The 15,300-nt window shown below is 41.9% G+C and overlaps 1 protein-coding gene across 3 annotated transcripts in view; it reads right to left on the bottom strand.

Moving 5' to 3' along the window:
- Window positions 1–258: 258 nt before the first annotated feature.
- Window positions 259–15,300, bottom strand: part of PREX1 (phosphatidylinositol-3,4,5-trisphosphate dependent Rac exchange factor 1) — a 173,093-nt gene continuing 158,051 nt past the window's right edge. For all 3 annotated transcript variants that reach the window (XM_082325613.1, XM_082325612.1, XM_082325611.1), the window contains exons 29-40: window positions 14,893–14,983; window positions 13,021–13,149; window positions 12,281–12,322; window positions 10,201–10,418; window positions 9,042–9,141; window positions 8,225–8,368; window positions 7,464–7,578; window positions 6,951–7,017; window positions 6,020–6,207; window positions 5,223–5,325; window positions 4,608–4,675; window positions 259–2,389 (exon numbers count right to left, since the gene is read on the bottom strand). In XM_082325613.1, coding sequence (XP_082181739.1) covers window positions 2,347–2,389; window positions 4,608–4,675; window positions 5,223–5,325; window positions 6,020–6,207; window positions 6,951–7,017; window positions 7,464–7,578; window positions 8,225–8,368; window positions 9,042–9,141; window positions 10,201–10,418; window positions 12,281–12,322; window positions 13,021–13,149; window positions 14,893–14,983 — 1,308 coding nt within the window. In that variant the 3' untranslated portion in view covers window positions 259–2,346. The remainder of the gene's footprint in view (window positions 2,390–4,607; window positions 4,676–5,222; window positions 5,326–6,019; window positions 6,208–6,950; window positions 7,018–7,463; window positions 7,579–8,224; window positions 8,369–9,041; window positions 9,142–10,200; window positions 10,419–12,280; window positions 12,323–13,020; window positions 13,150–14,892; window positions 14,984–15,300) is intronic.

Consider the following 15,300-nt stretch of genomic DNA (forward strand, 5'->3'; position numbering starts at 1 on the left):
GTTTGAGCTGCTATCAAAAACAACTTTTCCCTTACAGCTTCAGCTTCCGACTGCCCCATCGCTCCACACAAATACCAGAACTTCACTGGTCAACAGAACCTAGAGCTAAGGAACTAAAGGGTATAACAGAAAAATAAGATCATACCTTCTTTCCTTATAATATAAACCAACTTTTAATAATAAAAACTTCTATCATGTTTTCAATGAGAATAACATATACATTTCAATGTAAAACAGTGCACAGTGTAAATGCCCTTAGATACTTTTCTATGCATCTTTAACGTTTACAGTGACTGCGTAGGTGTGGGCCAGGATCCTCACGCGCTGCGTAAATGGCTGCAGTTCCCTGAACAGAGCTGATGGAGACAAAGCGAGGATCTCGGCCTCTTGTTTTTATTTTTGGGCGTTCCTACAGTTCTTATAACACTAAGTACATTTTAAAGTTGAGGATTCAGTAAAGAAACATCCATTTCTTCTTCAAACAGCAAGAAAAACTCGTGTAAAATTAACAAAAAGTGCATTGAAATAACGATCTGCTCGTCTGGCTGCAGTACAAAATGGATACTCAGCAATAAACCCCTGTATCCGGCAGCTGGCGATTGATGGGTTGTCCCAGTTCCCTGCGCCAGGTTGCTGTAGGTCAGAGGAAACAGCTCAAACTAAGAGATTAAACAAAACAGGTTCCTTCCCCAAAAGTTTTTCAGTCTGTGAGTGAAGAAAAAAAAAATTAGAAAATTGAGAGACAAGGTTCAGAACAATCTGCACCCCCAAACTTGCCGTAAGCCATTTTGTGCTGAAGTGTAGATTAAAAAGAGACCTTCATCTCCCAATGGAAAAAGTCCAATTTTAGTTTTTGAGTTGGTTCGGATGTTAATAAAATAAAATTAAGCCAGCTAAAAACCAAACAACATCACAAATAAAACCCTCAAACCTTTATTTTCTAGAATATACATCACTGCAAAGCGCTTCTGGGTCTCCTGACCATGAACTGTTCCCAACGAGGCCGTGGAGAGGCAGCGGCACAGTGAGCTTCCTACGCCGCCTTCCGCTGCCCCCGCCTACAAGTGAAATGCGTTAGGGATGGGTGGTCGTATTAAGGCACTCACTCCAAAAGAACATTATTTCTGTCCTGAGACTGCTGACATGTTTCACTTAGTTTCAGCCAGTAATTTGGAAAAAATTACTGTGCTTAGGGTAATACTGACAGAATGGAGAACAATTTTTCAAACAAGAAAAAATAAAGTACATTATATACATGATTCCTTTTTTCTTTTAACTTAAGAGCATCCCTAATACATCATAATAACTGTATTAAAGACTACTTAAATATTGAAAGATTTTAAATAATGTAGATTTTTTTTCAGTAAACTGGGAGTAGCTGTGTAATTGCCAGCATATTGGTCCCATTTTAAACAATATAATTTTTATTTAAATCTTGTATATATAATAACATGATCGAAAACACATATTCCACTCCACATAAATAAGTATAGTTCTTCTGACCTGTTTTAAAAACTACATCTGTTCAAATAATCAGGTTATAAGACTGTATTTTTCCTTTGTAAAGTTTCCTTTAAAATCCTTCACTCCGAACCTCTTCCCTTAAATAGTACTGTATTTCCAGAGTACAGAATAGGGCGTTAGTAAAAAGAGTTAATCAAAAAGCTGAAAGCTACAGTAAGTAAAATGAAGTAATGTTAAGAAGTATTATGGAATGTATACTCTGCAGCATAGAGAGACTGGTTCTCACTGGGCTGAAGTGGAAAATTACTCCAGAAGAAATTCTTTACGTTCATATTTGAATAAACCATAGATTGTGCTATTCGTTGTTCAAAAGTGCAGGTCAGTTCATGAAAAAGTGGTGTTTATGAAGCTACTGCTCAAGGACGCTGACCAAAATTACGCTGGCAATGAAACGGATGCCAGAGGCAGTACAGGGAGAGAGAGATGCCTCGGTCTGGATTTTCTTAAGCAATCCGTATCTCGAAGGCCACAACTTTTAGGTGGCAGCACAAACAAGTCATCAGTAAAACTGCGCTTTCTTCAAATGCAATCGTCACTTTTCCAGGCATCCAGCAAACGGCAGTAACATCCCTCTTAGCTCTGTGGTGTTTGTTTCAAAAATTTCTTCAAGAAGTCAGAGAAACACGAGAAGCCCTGCACGTGCCGCAGGAGTTCAAAGCCAGATTCTCGGTGCCTGGGTCCAGCAGGTTCTTCTCCTACTGAACCAGAGCAACCTCTCTTCCCCCTCGCTTCAGCGCCATCAGTGTCAGCGTGGGTCCTCAGGCAGGGCTGCTCGTCGCTGAATGCTTGAACGATGCTGCGATGCAGGTGCCTCTCTCGCTTTTATAAATCCCCATCTGTAGGTGGCTGGCACAACCTGTAGAGCCTTCCAGGCAGATGAAGAGTACGGTATTAAATAGCGTAAGGATGATAACATACAGTCACGGCATAGTATACGAGAGTCGACTTCTTTATCATTCTGCTAGCTTTAGAGGTAATCCAGTATCAAGAATACCACTATTTTCAATTTTAATAATTGCAAATTTAGAAGTGCCACTAGTGGTTCATTAACTGAAGTATTTACAATCATTGTTTAAATACTATTTGAGACTTTCCATCGCTCCCTTTTAACTTTGGCCCAAGCTGGGTCTTCAACAGTCCCTTCTCTCTCTTTCTTTTGTTTCAAACCCAGTTCAGCATTTTTCCTGAACAAAAGAGTTTACCCCTCATACAGACTGGCATACCAAACAGATAAAAGAACGTATTTGCTTGTTGACATGGTTGAATAAACTTTAAAATTAGTAACCATGTTTTCAGAGAAATTTTTTGAATCACGAGATGAGCGAATTGCGACCAGTGGTTAAACCCAAGCGATCCTGACTGTCATTCATATATGACTGGCTGTGGTAGCTTTTTCTTGGCTTTTTCTACTTTACATTTGAGTAAACTCAAGTGTTTTGTAACTGCTCTGTCAAGACTGCTACTACAGAGTTTGACAAACCTCAATGCTAGGAAATATAATCCTGAGAATTGTTAATTCACCAGATCTCCTTTTAACTTTGCTCAGTTTTATTTCACATTATGATGATGGAGCTCAGTAGGAACGCATGCATCTGAGCTTTATTGCCCTGAAATAATCCAAGTAAGCAGTCCTGGAATTTGTCAGTGTGATTTAGGGTGTATACGAAAGAAGAGAAATGCCTCATCTTATGATTTGTTTGTAAAGCTGTTTCTTTTTGAACATCGCATGCTGTTATGGCCATAAAAACGGAACCAAAGTAATGTGCGGCCATTAATACGGCAAAATAACCATGCTGCTAAAACGCTGATGGATGACACTGGGGACATGGTCCAGGAGCCAACACAGACCATTCTTTTATTCCTTTTTGAAATAGCAATTACAATCCAACAGAAGGATACGGTTCTAAATGCAAAATATTGTTCTTTTTAAGGCCTCTGAGAAAATAAACCAAGGCCAGGCTGTTACAGCAAGCAGCATCACAGTCTCTCAAGTTTAAAATAATTTCCTACAAACATTTTGAGGAGCAGATAGGAAACTAAACAAGCCCCACCTCTTTTTTTTTTTTTTTTTTTTTTTTTTAACTAACTCGGAAGTCTTAATGGGTGACTAAGATACCAGTGTTTTAAGGAAGGCTTCTTGACACTGAACTACTGCTCTTTGGAGGCCTCCCGCCCTAGCAATGCACTCGCTCTAACCGACGGGAGGGCACAGACTTTACGGATCTTTTCTGATGCCGATTCCTGCACGCCAGGACTGTTTTGCCTTCATGTGAACAATGCCATTAACCAGAGTAGAATCAGAAGTTTCTCTGATATTTGTACAGACTGATCCTGTATATATGGTCATCTAAATCATGACGATTTGTTACGACTATTGTGGGGAAATGCTGTTACAGTTTATTGAAGAATATTCTCTCTGATATATGAAGTTGGAGGAGACTGACCAGAAAGAGATACTTTTCTTAAAAAAATTCTTATCCTGTAGAGAGAGATGAAGAACATCTCTAGCTCCCGTTAGGTGCAGTAGGATTCACAAATGTACAGTGCTTTTCTAAGTTGTCTTCTAGACAAAAACACATAACCCCGGGCAACTGATCTCCTGTAGAGCTGCGTTACTGGATGGTTACTCTGACTTGAAGTGCTTGCTCTTAAACCTGCTCTGCCATAACTAAACCGCCAGGCTCTTCTAAGCACAGAACAGTGTTAGCCTATGAATTATCTTTGCGTATCTGCAGTCAGATCGGCCATTCAGGAATTCTTCCTTCTAAGCATTCCGCAGATGGCTGTCAGTCACTAGCTTTGCCAACTCACAGCAACAGTCCAAAAAGACCCCTCTCTCTGATCGGTTATGTTTTATTCAGAAAATGCAGAAACCTTTGACGTTAACGATCTGCAAATTGTAAGCAGCAAACTGATTAATCTACAATGCACTTAGTTTAGTACAGCGAGAAAGAAGAACAGGAATTTTTTCTTTTTTCCACTACTGCTACTAAGGAGATCTTTGGTTATAACAGGAACTCCACAACTGTTACAGAAATATAAAACCAGCACTCAGATAAAACGCATAACACATAATAACCTACCGAGGTGCACACTGTGGCATTTGGTCCATCACTTTCAGGTTCTTGGCAGAGATTTCAACCCTTGGTCCCTAAGGAAACAGAGAATTTATGGTACTGACAGTATTGATAAAGCATCTGATCCTTAGGGGAAAATATTATAATGGCAGTATGGTTTCTATTTGAGAATCCATTAACTACTTTTAGAAGATTTGGAATCCATTGGGTGGATACATTAGTCATCTGTGTTTACTTAAAAGATGGAATTAGTCCCAAAGCACTTTACAAGCACTGCTGTCGAGCACTAGGGAATTTCTACTATTTAACACTGTGATTGAGACTTGTTTTTTCTATACAGAAATTTACATACAGAGACCGGATAATCTCTACTTTCTAACCATCAAGGCACACACTTTAAATAATGTACACCGAGGCATGTATTTTAATTGCTAATGCATGCAAAAGTTAATTTGTTCCTATTACGTATACGTGTAGCTATTCTGACATGAAGAGAAGTTTGGCTATATGGGTTTGTAGCGCACAAAATACAGCGCCACGCTGAAATAAACTGGTGTTTGTACAATGGTGTTACTGGAATGAAAACGGTGGCACGCAGCAGACACACGTCCCAGTGCTTACTTGCTTTCGCATGATGTCTGTAGCTTGCATGATGCACTTGGGCAAAAGTCCATGACTTCGAGCCAGTATGGCTGCTTGCTCCAGGGACACACTCAATGTACTTCTGAACATGGGAACAAGAGAGATTAAATCGCAGATCATATTTAAAAATGTACAAATAGGTATGTGCAGGACACTTACCTGTTAAGTATGACTTCTGTTAGCTCCTGTTCTTATATTTACTCTTTTTAGCTTTTTACTTACAAAACTATAAAATTACCTGTCCTGCATTTCCAGTCTCGTTACACCTAGAGACTGCGATTGTTTGAGTCTCCAGCATCACTACTACAAGGCTATGTTTCACTGCTCTTCTGCATGGATTCGTATAAAGTTATTCACAAATGAATCTTTTCTTTAGTCAATGGTTTTGAGACACTGGAAGAACAGTGGCGTGTTTAGAATCAATGCTTGCACGCACCAAGATTCTAAAGCCAATGTTGAGCAACTTCCTACATTTTCTGGGTGTGACTGAAGCCAACGTTGACTGAACGTTATATGCAATGAGATCACTCAGTCAGTTGCACTGGCTGATGCACTGAAACATAAGAAAGTTTGTGTGGCAATACTCATTATTAACGAAAGTATTAAAAGTCACAACCTACCCTAAAATAAAGACGGTAGTAGATTTAGGTCCGTATTATATTCCCCTACTATCTATCTTTCTATTGCTTTGAACAGAATCAAATATATCGCTCAAATCTCTAGAAAGGACCAAAGTTGTCATCACACCAGTAACGCACAGGTTTCTTAAATCTCACCTCTGCATCCCAGTGCCGCACATGGTAATCTGACAGGCTCCCAGTCGGTAACAGAGCTCAGAGGATATAGGCAGCAGGCCAGCGCCTGAGGTGGTACTGCTAGAATATCCTGGCTGGGTTGGTTTTGTGTTAATGAAAGACTTCATCAGCCTGCAAAGCTCATCCATTGCATTAATGGGGCGAATAAGCTAAACAAAGCCATAAAAAAATGCATCAGTGGCACACTTACACCTTCAGTTATAAAGACATTTACAATTCTTTACCCTATGTCTAAGCACAATAACCTACACAAGAGTAGCACTATTTAGAACAGAGATGAACTCTGGAAGCGGAAAAATACAAATAATTACTTAGGCTTGTGGCAATTTTTTGCAATTACCACACGTCACAGAGATTGTTTACAATGTATATTACAACTGCAAAGACAGCCTCTCGTTTTCTCTTCCCTGCAGTACTACTTCATGCCTTACATGCGCATGTTCACATACGTCACCTGTCCCGGCTAGACAGGCTGCCTTTACATGAGATGCTGGGAAATACTATTTTCCTGTTGTTTTCTTCTATAACTGTGAACAAAGCGCAACTTGCAAATTGAACGTTTGTTCCTTTTCATCCCTCTGTGGGAGAGGACAATGAATTCATTCTAACATCAGACACCGTATTTGCAGGGGCAGTCAGAGCGATACGGAGCCTTACGAGCGCCTAAGGTAAGGTTTTCGTGTCAACCCCAGTTCTGCACATTTTCTTCTAAACAAAAGAAGTGTAGCCAAGCTTCAGAGAAATTCAGATCACTTCTTTAGGGTAGGGAGCATTTTTTAAATGATGTTTGGGTTTGCGCAGGTCTGCCATATGGGTGTCCCACGACTGGGATTTTAGAGAAATAATATTTCTATGAGAGAATTTATTGCAGAAAGAAACGCAATAACAATACCTGGTCAATCTTCACTGCAGTAGTATTGGAATCAGTGGGCAAGTTTGATCTCTCTAGGTAAAACGTCCTGCAAAAAGGCAGCAAGGACTCCATTAGCTGGCGCGTCTCATTTCAAGCACATATGTGTATATTATCTTGTATAAAACATCTGAGAAGGCTATGCTAAAAATCTTGTACTTCAAGATCTGCTTTCTTATTGAACCGTTTTGATTGCAGTAATTTACAGAGTCTGTACTAAAATGTTCCAAATCCCCCTTTTTATGTGATTTTAGCTCTGCACAAAATTCTGAAGTCAAATTAGGTGGGAATTTCATCCTGTACCGTGCACTACTTCAGAACGAGCTTAACCTCGGGAAGAAAATTAACAAGTTTCCCACACAATGAGGATCTCCAAAAATCATATTTGTACAAGAAACCATCAGGACTGGAATCTCTTTCCCATTAAGTTTTAAGGTCCTTAGCAAGCAGTGCACTTTTCAATGTCTTTTAAGGCAAAGGAGAAGCATGAAATACCTGAGTTTACGGTAGTATTGCTGCACTTTTTCAAGTGAAATACCATTAATTTGCTGTGGAAGTTCTTCTGGAGATGAGCCAGCGGGTTGTGATTGCCCCTCCGTACTCTCCAGAGCTGAAGAAGAAAACATTTTACTAAACCTATGTTATTAGTTTTCTTTTTATTCATTTATTTATTTGTCTCTGTATCATCTCACTGCTCAGCAAGTGACTGTTGGATCATGTCAAGGCTGATTCTGTTACTGCATAAATTTCATGCATTTCCCAGTATGGGAATATAGTGGTAGTATCATAAAGGTGGGCTTCACAGAAAGCAGTTCTGTCTAACGGCAATTACTCCCCATTAATATCCCCCTGAAGGAAACCTCCTGCTCTGTATTTTGGTGGGAATATTTGCGTATCAAGTTGATTTCCAGCCCAGATGATTCGGTCATGGCGTATGCTTTTAAAAACACTTCTCTGTCGCCTGGGAACATCTCCTGATACCATCCTAGATCAGATCGTCTGCGTAGTCCAATATAACGTCTCCATGACCTTTACAGGAAGGCATAAAAAAGCCCCAAACGGGCATATCTTGGTCTCATGACTGTGTCTTAGTCTAAAATCTAGCACTCCCCAGGTCTTCCTAGAATAGAAACATCTGCTTCTTAAATACGTCTGTAGTTCTCAGCTGCATTAAGGGCTTCATGGTCATTCTTTATTTTGAATCTGTCAACATCATCAGTTAGCTTATTTTTCTCAAGAAAGCTTTTTATAGACACCTTTTGTAAAGAGCACCGCGTGCAGTTTCAAGCTTCCCCCATTCTGAAACCGAGAAGGCAGTTTGGAGAAGTAGTAGCTGTCAAGATAAAAGATAACCTTCAAGGCCTGACGACTTCCTTCGATGTGGTAGAAGACATGAGTATCTGGAGAAATAAAGATAAAACACTTGCTGCTTTACCACAGCAGGAGAAATGTGAAACCATTGCTGTCTGAGTTTGTTAGATTATCTAATGCCATTTCACATCTCCATCATTAGATGAACAAGGGAGAGCCTTTATTGAGAGAATGAAGGCTCTGAAATACCTAAAAAGATACGCGGTTAGCATGACCTAGCATGATGTTTGATGCTAATACAATAAACGTGGTTAATAATTAAAATCCCATCTTGTTTCATGGCATCTCATAGTCAGTAAACATGGAGAGAGAGCTGGCAGGGTGGGACATGGGACACAGGGCACAGAAGAGCTGGGCAGAGACAGTCCTTCTACCTCGGGCAATGGGGTGAATTACAAACATCTGCCAGGACCTGCTCATCATCTGTCATATACCCCTGTGTGCGAAATCACACAGGTAGGGTACGCTGGCACAGACCACAGTTACAGATCACAGAACGTGCCACCAGCATCCCACGATGTCAGCCCTGCTTTTTACGCTGTGCGTTTGCAGTGGAAGCTGAGGGAACACACCAGTGCTTCAGAGAAGCTGCTCAGTGCTCTCCGGGTCTGACACGGTCTGTTAGACTCATAATCATGGAGGGTATTAACCCATAAAACAAACAAGAAAAAAAAGAGCTTCAAAGAAACAGAGAAGACTCACTTGCTACAAGACTTTCATCCAGCTGCTTGAAATAAAAGGCAACTTTGTCCAGTTCAGTCAGAGTGACCTGGATGTCTTCCAGCATGGTGCGCTCCTCCTTCTGTGGAGTAAAGAAACAGATACAACTAGGTTATAATCTGCCAGAAGGGGACCAATGGCAGGAGGGTAGAGTTGTTACGGGCATGCTTTGGTTCAGGAGAGCTAGAGCAGAGTGTGGAGCTTTCCATTAACTCCACCCCAGCAAGGTAATTACTAATGGCTCTTTAACTTTGGGATACACATTTAGCTGCCCTTTGCGTAGATGTCATTTGAGGTGATTCACGGAGAACAGAGAGGTTTAAGGACTGAATAAGTTGAAAGGATCTCTTTCTCCCAACTTTATACCTACAAATGTGAAGAACAGCCTATCAGTTACCGTGAGATAAATGTCCGTACGTTCCATGCAATGTGAAGAAATAGTAGTTATGTACACATATAGTTTGGATTGTATTAAAAAAAAAAACCCCACACTCAAGCTATAACATTTACAAAGTCCAAAAAAATGTTGCTTCTCTATAGTGTCAGAGTTACTTGTCTATTTTACGCTCCTTTTTTCTTAACATTTTTACAGTTACGGTAGCTCATCTACCGTAGCTGTGGCTTATCTGTTCACTAGGTGCAGATGACCAGCTTCTCTCCTCCTCAGACATGGTGCCTCAAACACCAGCACCACGGAAGCGAGGGAGAGACTGCAATCTACCTGTTCTATAGAAGTGTCCAGTGTGTGAACAAAAGCCAAGATTTTCCCGTTGTCCGAACTCTTGAAATACTCAGAACTTTTTCACCAATTTGTTGAAATGTGTGTTTTCACCAGAAGATGGCAGGGCACACATGCGTCACCAACAACTGAGCAGTAAACCTCCCTAAATGCAGCAGCATCGCTCCAAATCCGATTCCTATAGTGTTCCAGTCTGACAGCGGGCCCAGTATTTGTGAGGAGATGAAAATGATGGGATATGGAATACTGGCACATGGTTGTCAGCAGCGGGAACCTCCAGAGGCTGCTGTAGTGAGTCTAAACCTGCTGCTAGAATGAAGGGCTCTGGCTGTGCTGTGAGGGGCGGAGAAGCACACAGGCAAGCGTGAGCAGCCCCAAGGGTGCCACAACTCTTCATCTTACCACAGTGGGGGAGAGAAGAGACTGGTAGTTTAGTAAAACACCAGTGGCTGCTATCTGTTCCAGCCATTTTCTGCTGGCATCTCTGCTGCTCTCTTCGTATTCCCCGTTGTTGTTGTATCGATAGTTGAGGGCAGCCAGTAACTGCTCTGAAAAGGTGCAAATAGCCGCCACGAGAGACTGACAGAAGATGGAATCACGCCTCAGCTGTAGCTCAGTATCTGCCAAGGGGGAGAGAAGCATAAAGAAGTCATGAGTATACTTGCCTTCAATCTCACTGCCAAAGCAGCAGTTTGCGTGTGTGTGTGTGTGTGTGCGTGCATGACATTTGGCTTCTACTGTAGCTTTGCACAGACTTAACAGATAACCTCTTCTGGCTGTGTGACCTGGGTGTACAGATAAAGACAGCAGAGCTGGAGTACATGCATGTTTCAAAATTTTCTAGTCCGCTTGGCTGTTTATTACTGCCTCTCCACCTGCATGCTCATTCCTCTGACTGGGAAGAGCTGTAGCTCCTTAGTGCCATATCTGGACTGATTCCCTTCTTTTGATGTTTACAGAAGCAAGAGAATTCTTGAAAGAAGGTCTCTGCCATTACTTCTCTCCTGGGCTATTAGAGATTCATCTTCCCCCACCCACCTGCATTTTGTGGGCTTCCCATATGCTTAATGCATTAACCGGGCCTGCCCATACGGTACCAACTGGTTCACGTTTCCTGGGAGAATTCCCCCTGTGTTAACTTTGCTTCCAGTCTGCCTGCCAGGCAGCCACATGCTGGTCAGATCAACCTCGTCACGCTTAAGGGGATTGCAGGCCAAAGAGGCACATGAATAAGTGAAGAGCTACTTCCCAGGCACCCTGGGCTCCTCCAGCAGGCACTGCAGCACAGCAGTCTCTCGTTGTCAGGGCAGTGTTCCCCAGAGAAAGAAGCTGAAGACATCACCCAGAAGCTTTGAAGATCTGGATTATTTTTATAAAGCGCTGAACACAATAGACCGACTAATGCAACCCAGGCCCTGGGCCATATTCTCAACTTAAGGGCAACCACTCCTGCTAGCAGCGCACCTCTGTGCTGCTGGAAGTAAGGCAGAGAGAGCTTAGGACTGCCCGCAAGGCAAGGGGATCCCTGGTGCCACAAAGCTGCCACAGCCGGTTCAGTGCCAGCTGCTCCTCACTCTTTCCAGAGGATCTTCATGGAAATGCCGCAGGAGATGGGGCACAGGTAGAGACTTCGGGAGCCGTTATATCTGCTATCAGTAAAAGCAGCCTTCGTGGACTGACGCCACAGGCTGGTTTGGACAGACTCATGGACCAGCCCTGGCAGGAGCCGGGAGGTGACCTGGAGCCATACAAATCTCTCATCTTCATTCTATGAAGACCTGAGAATCAAGCCTGGCACACTGAAATAATGACAGCCTATTGCAGTTATTTATTACCTCATTTTCAAACAAAAGTACACCAAGTAGGTGTTTCAATTACAAAAAGACCACACGTTCATCCTGGGAAAGGCCTGTCCCTTGATCCGCGAGCACGATGTTTTGTGCATGGTAACAGGTTAACGATGTCCACAGCGTATTTAGGTGCTGCCTGCACATTTAGACTCTTAGTCTGCTCCTGGCTGTAACTTCAGCATACACAATCCTAACTCCTAACACGCTTGCTGTGTTTGGAAAGATGACAGAGTCCACGGTCTCACAGAAAGTTGTGCAATAGGTCTCATTTTTGCTGCATGTTCTCACCACAGCAGGAAACAGTAAAGGCCATCTGGGAGGGAGGATTGTACAAAGGAAAAAATGAAGACGGTAAAAAGAAAAACAGTGCTTGTGAAACACCAGTGAGCAGCCAGGTAACACTAGCAGCCTACAGTGAATTGAAATAATGTAAGCTGAAGAACAGACGTCAGGCGCATGGAAAAGTCGCCCGAGGTGCAGAGCATGAGAAATGTTAGCATAAAATGCCAGGGAAAAACCTAAATACTAAGGAAAAACAGCATTCTGATGTACGCACATGCATGCACACAAAACAAAGTGTTAGGGACTTCTGTATAGATGACGATGTTTTGCAACAGATCAAAACCCCTTACCTGTGCATTTTAACAAGGCCAAAAGCAGCTGATTCTTCCCGTCTGAAACCGTGAAGAAAAGGAATGCTCTAGTCAACATGACACCAAGGCAGATTTGATTGCATTTTATTAACAGTCTCCTCCTTCCCCACAATCCCTGGCCCCTGCATGGCCATTTCTATTTACTCTAGTAGTCCTTACTCACACAGACACGTTAACGACTGAAAAAGAAACAAGGTGTAAATCAAAGAATTTTACAGGCTAAATGCTCTGTTAACTACCATGGATTATTGGAAACAAGTCGCACATGTAGATGAATCCCTACGGAGGTGATTTCTGCCCAGTGCTTTGCACTGGACTGTGAACATCAGATTCAGCTCCTGTTCCAGTTCAACCAGACTGCAATGGTTTAGGATGTTTAGTATCTGATTAGCATTCATTTCATTTTGGAGTATACCAGGCATCTCTCTCTGCTTTCTAAAAGGGTTAAAAAAAGCACAGGGAAATAGATCAGTCTGATATCATTCTGTCTGAAAGGGCTGATGAAACAAAATAAGGGAGAGAGTGTTCTTTGCTATTGCGGCACAGGTGGATTTTACCATACAGCACTGGGACTCTGCAAAAAATAACCTATTTTACCAGTTCTTCTCTAGAGCCAGTACTGCCTCATGACAAATTGAGATAAAATGAACTGCTAGGCTTGATTAGATCAAGATCTCTTCTCCCTGAAGCCGATAACAAACTTTTCCTTATTTACAGACCTTCCACGTGTTTCTGTATGATTTCAACAAGGTTCTTGATGCGCAATGGAAGGTTCCATGGATCTTCTTGAATGCTGGCTTGAATATTATTCCGGCACCTAACTGTGGTTTCTTCCTTCTGTTTAAATTCTAGAAAAAAATGGAGTTAGCCGTTAAGGAAATGCTACATAGCTGAAAGCGGCTTATGAGATGAAAGCAGAGATACAGGATCAATAGCAACAACTGCGAATGAAAAAGGTTCTTAAATAGATCTAATACAGAAGAGAAAAAAAAAAAAAGGCTATTCCTATAATCTCATGATTAGCAGTCTCCTAGCATAGTTTTCAGGATTGTGGACTAAAAGTTACGTACACGGGCGACATGCACAGTGAGGGGAGCTCTGCGCTGCTCACGAAGCACAGAATTCCCTTCTGTTCTCTCTGCCTTTAGTGACGTGCGGGCAGCTGTGTCGGGCAGATCTAGAGCCTCTGGCTGTGCAGAGTCAGAGCAACTTTTTGGCTGCAGCTGTCATATCCCACAATACAGATTAGAAGTTATGAAATATTCTGCTTTCTTTCACCTGATGGAAGCTAATTATTTAATTACAGAGTAGAAGATTTATTCTCCATGACTTAGCTACGTAGCTAAGCCAAATACCCCATTGTTGGTGATAAAAGGCATAAGCAGACAGAGGAACACAGAAAAACTGTGCCAAATAACCGCTCACGAACAGAAACGGGACAGCGTTCAAATTTACATCCACCACTGGAAGGCGTCTGTGGCAGCTATCAAACACACTTCGGTCCAGGATTCCGGCTGAACGTAAGCAGGGCTTTCTGTTCCCTCGCGTGACGGATGTGGGACCTTCAGTTAACTAAAAGACTCTCTCAGTGTAATTAATCTAGTTTTAATAAATGAGACTCTGTGTAAGCAAAATAAAATAAAGGAAGTGAACACAGGGTGTCTGTTATTTCTTCATTCAAACAGGGCATGGAAAGACTAACAGATATTCTACATAAATGTGAATTGTGTTTGTAGAGATGAGTTCATGTAATAGAACTTCATAGGAGTTATCTCTGGAGTCTGGGAGGAAAAAAAAAAACAAAACAAAACAGAAAAAGCTCTTTTCTAGAGTTTGCCACTGTAACTTAAAAATAGAGCTTGTCAAAGGTTGGAGCAGGGGGGCATGACTACAGCACCTGAAGTACAGTAGGAATAGTAGGAAACATTTCAGATTTCAAGTGGGAAAGGAAATGCAGCAAATGTTCAGAAAATAAAGTCCTGTGTATTTCAGCGAGAGAAGAGACCACATCCTGGGCCCCAAAACCATTAAGACCAAAGTCTCATCATGCTCCCTGAGGAAAAAGAAAACATGGTATCATTTGTTTGCTCTCTATGGGAATCAGTTTGCAAAATCAGTGTCATGTGAGGATGAGTTTATTCTGGCAAGTATCCATCTGAAGAAAAGCAGAGTAAGTCATTAAGCAGCTCAGGCAGAACCTTTTGGTGCCTCAGACCTACAGTGGTCAGCCCCTCGGCAGCTATCAGAGTCCTCATTTACCTTGTACCTGACCCATCTCCACCTTGTACCTTTTGAGATACCCATCTGTGTTCACATCAAAGGACAGATTTGGAGACTTGGGAAAGAGCTGTGAGGATTCAGCGGCACATAACAGAAAAGCGGTCTGTGTGTTTCAGAAGGAATTCATGTGAAAGTGACCTTTTAGGGATGCAAAATTTCGAGGGTCAGACACGGTACCTGCCATTAATGTATGACTGGGTAGACTGCATAGTTACGTAACTCTGTGTGGCCATATAGCCTACGTGCATTCATGTTAAGCCCTTAAGTCCTAGCAAATCACATTATTAAATACAAGCAACCTTCTTCTTTACCTTGCAAACTGTGGTCCATTGGAAAGTGCTTGGTTTCTTCAAAGGCCTTAGTTACTACTGGTCCCTTTAGAAGTGCATTGATTGCATCGACCTACAATTGGAATGTTTTCAGTCAGCGTCAGTAAGACTTGCAGAAGAAAATCTGAACACAACTCTTGTGGGAAAATGCAAAAGCCATTACGTTTGTATTTTGGAATGATTTCTCATTGACAAATAGCATTAAGACTTTCTAACCATGAACTGCCCTCAAGAGCCTCTCACATTGAGTACAGCATTTGGCACAATGATGATCTACATGCTGATGAGACAAAAGATAATGCAAAACAATTCTCTGGTGCTATACCTCTGTAAAGACATCTGCTGGCTAAACTTGCGAGGACTCTCCTGAGATCTCGAAATGTGATCCAT

The sequence above is a fragment of the Platalea leucorodia genome, assembly GCF_965183815.1.
Source record: "Platalea leucorodia genome assembly, chromosome: 13".
Lineage (NCBI taxonomy): Eukaryota > Metazoa > Chordata > Aves > Pelecaniformes > Threskiornithidae > Platalea > Platalea leucorodia.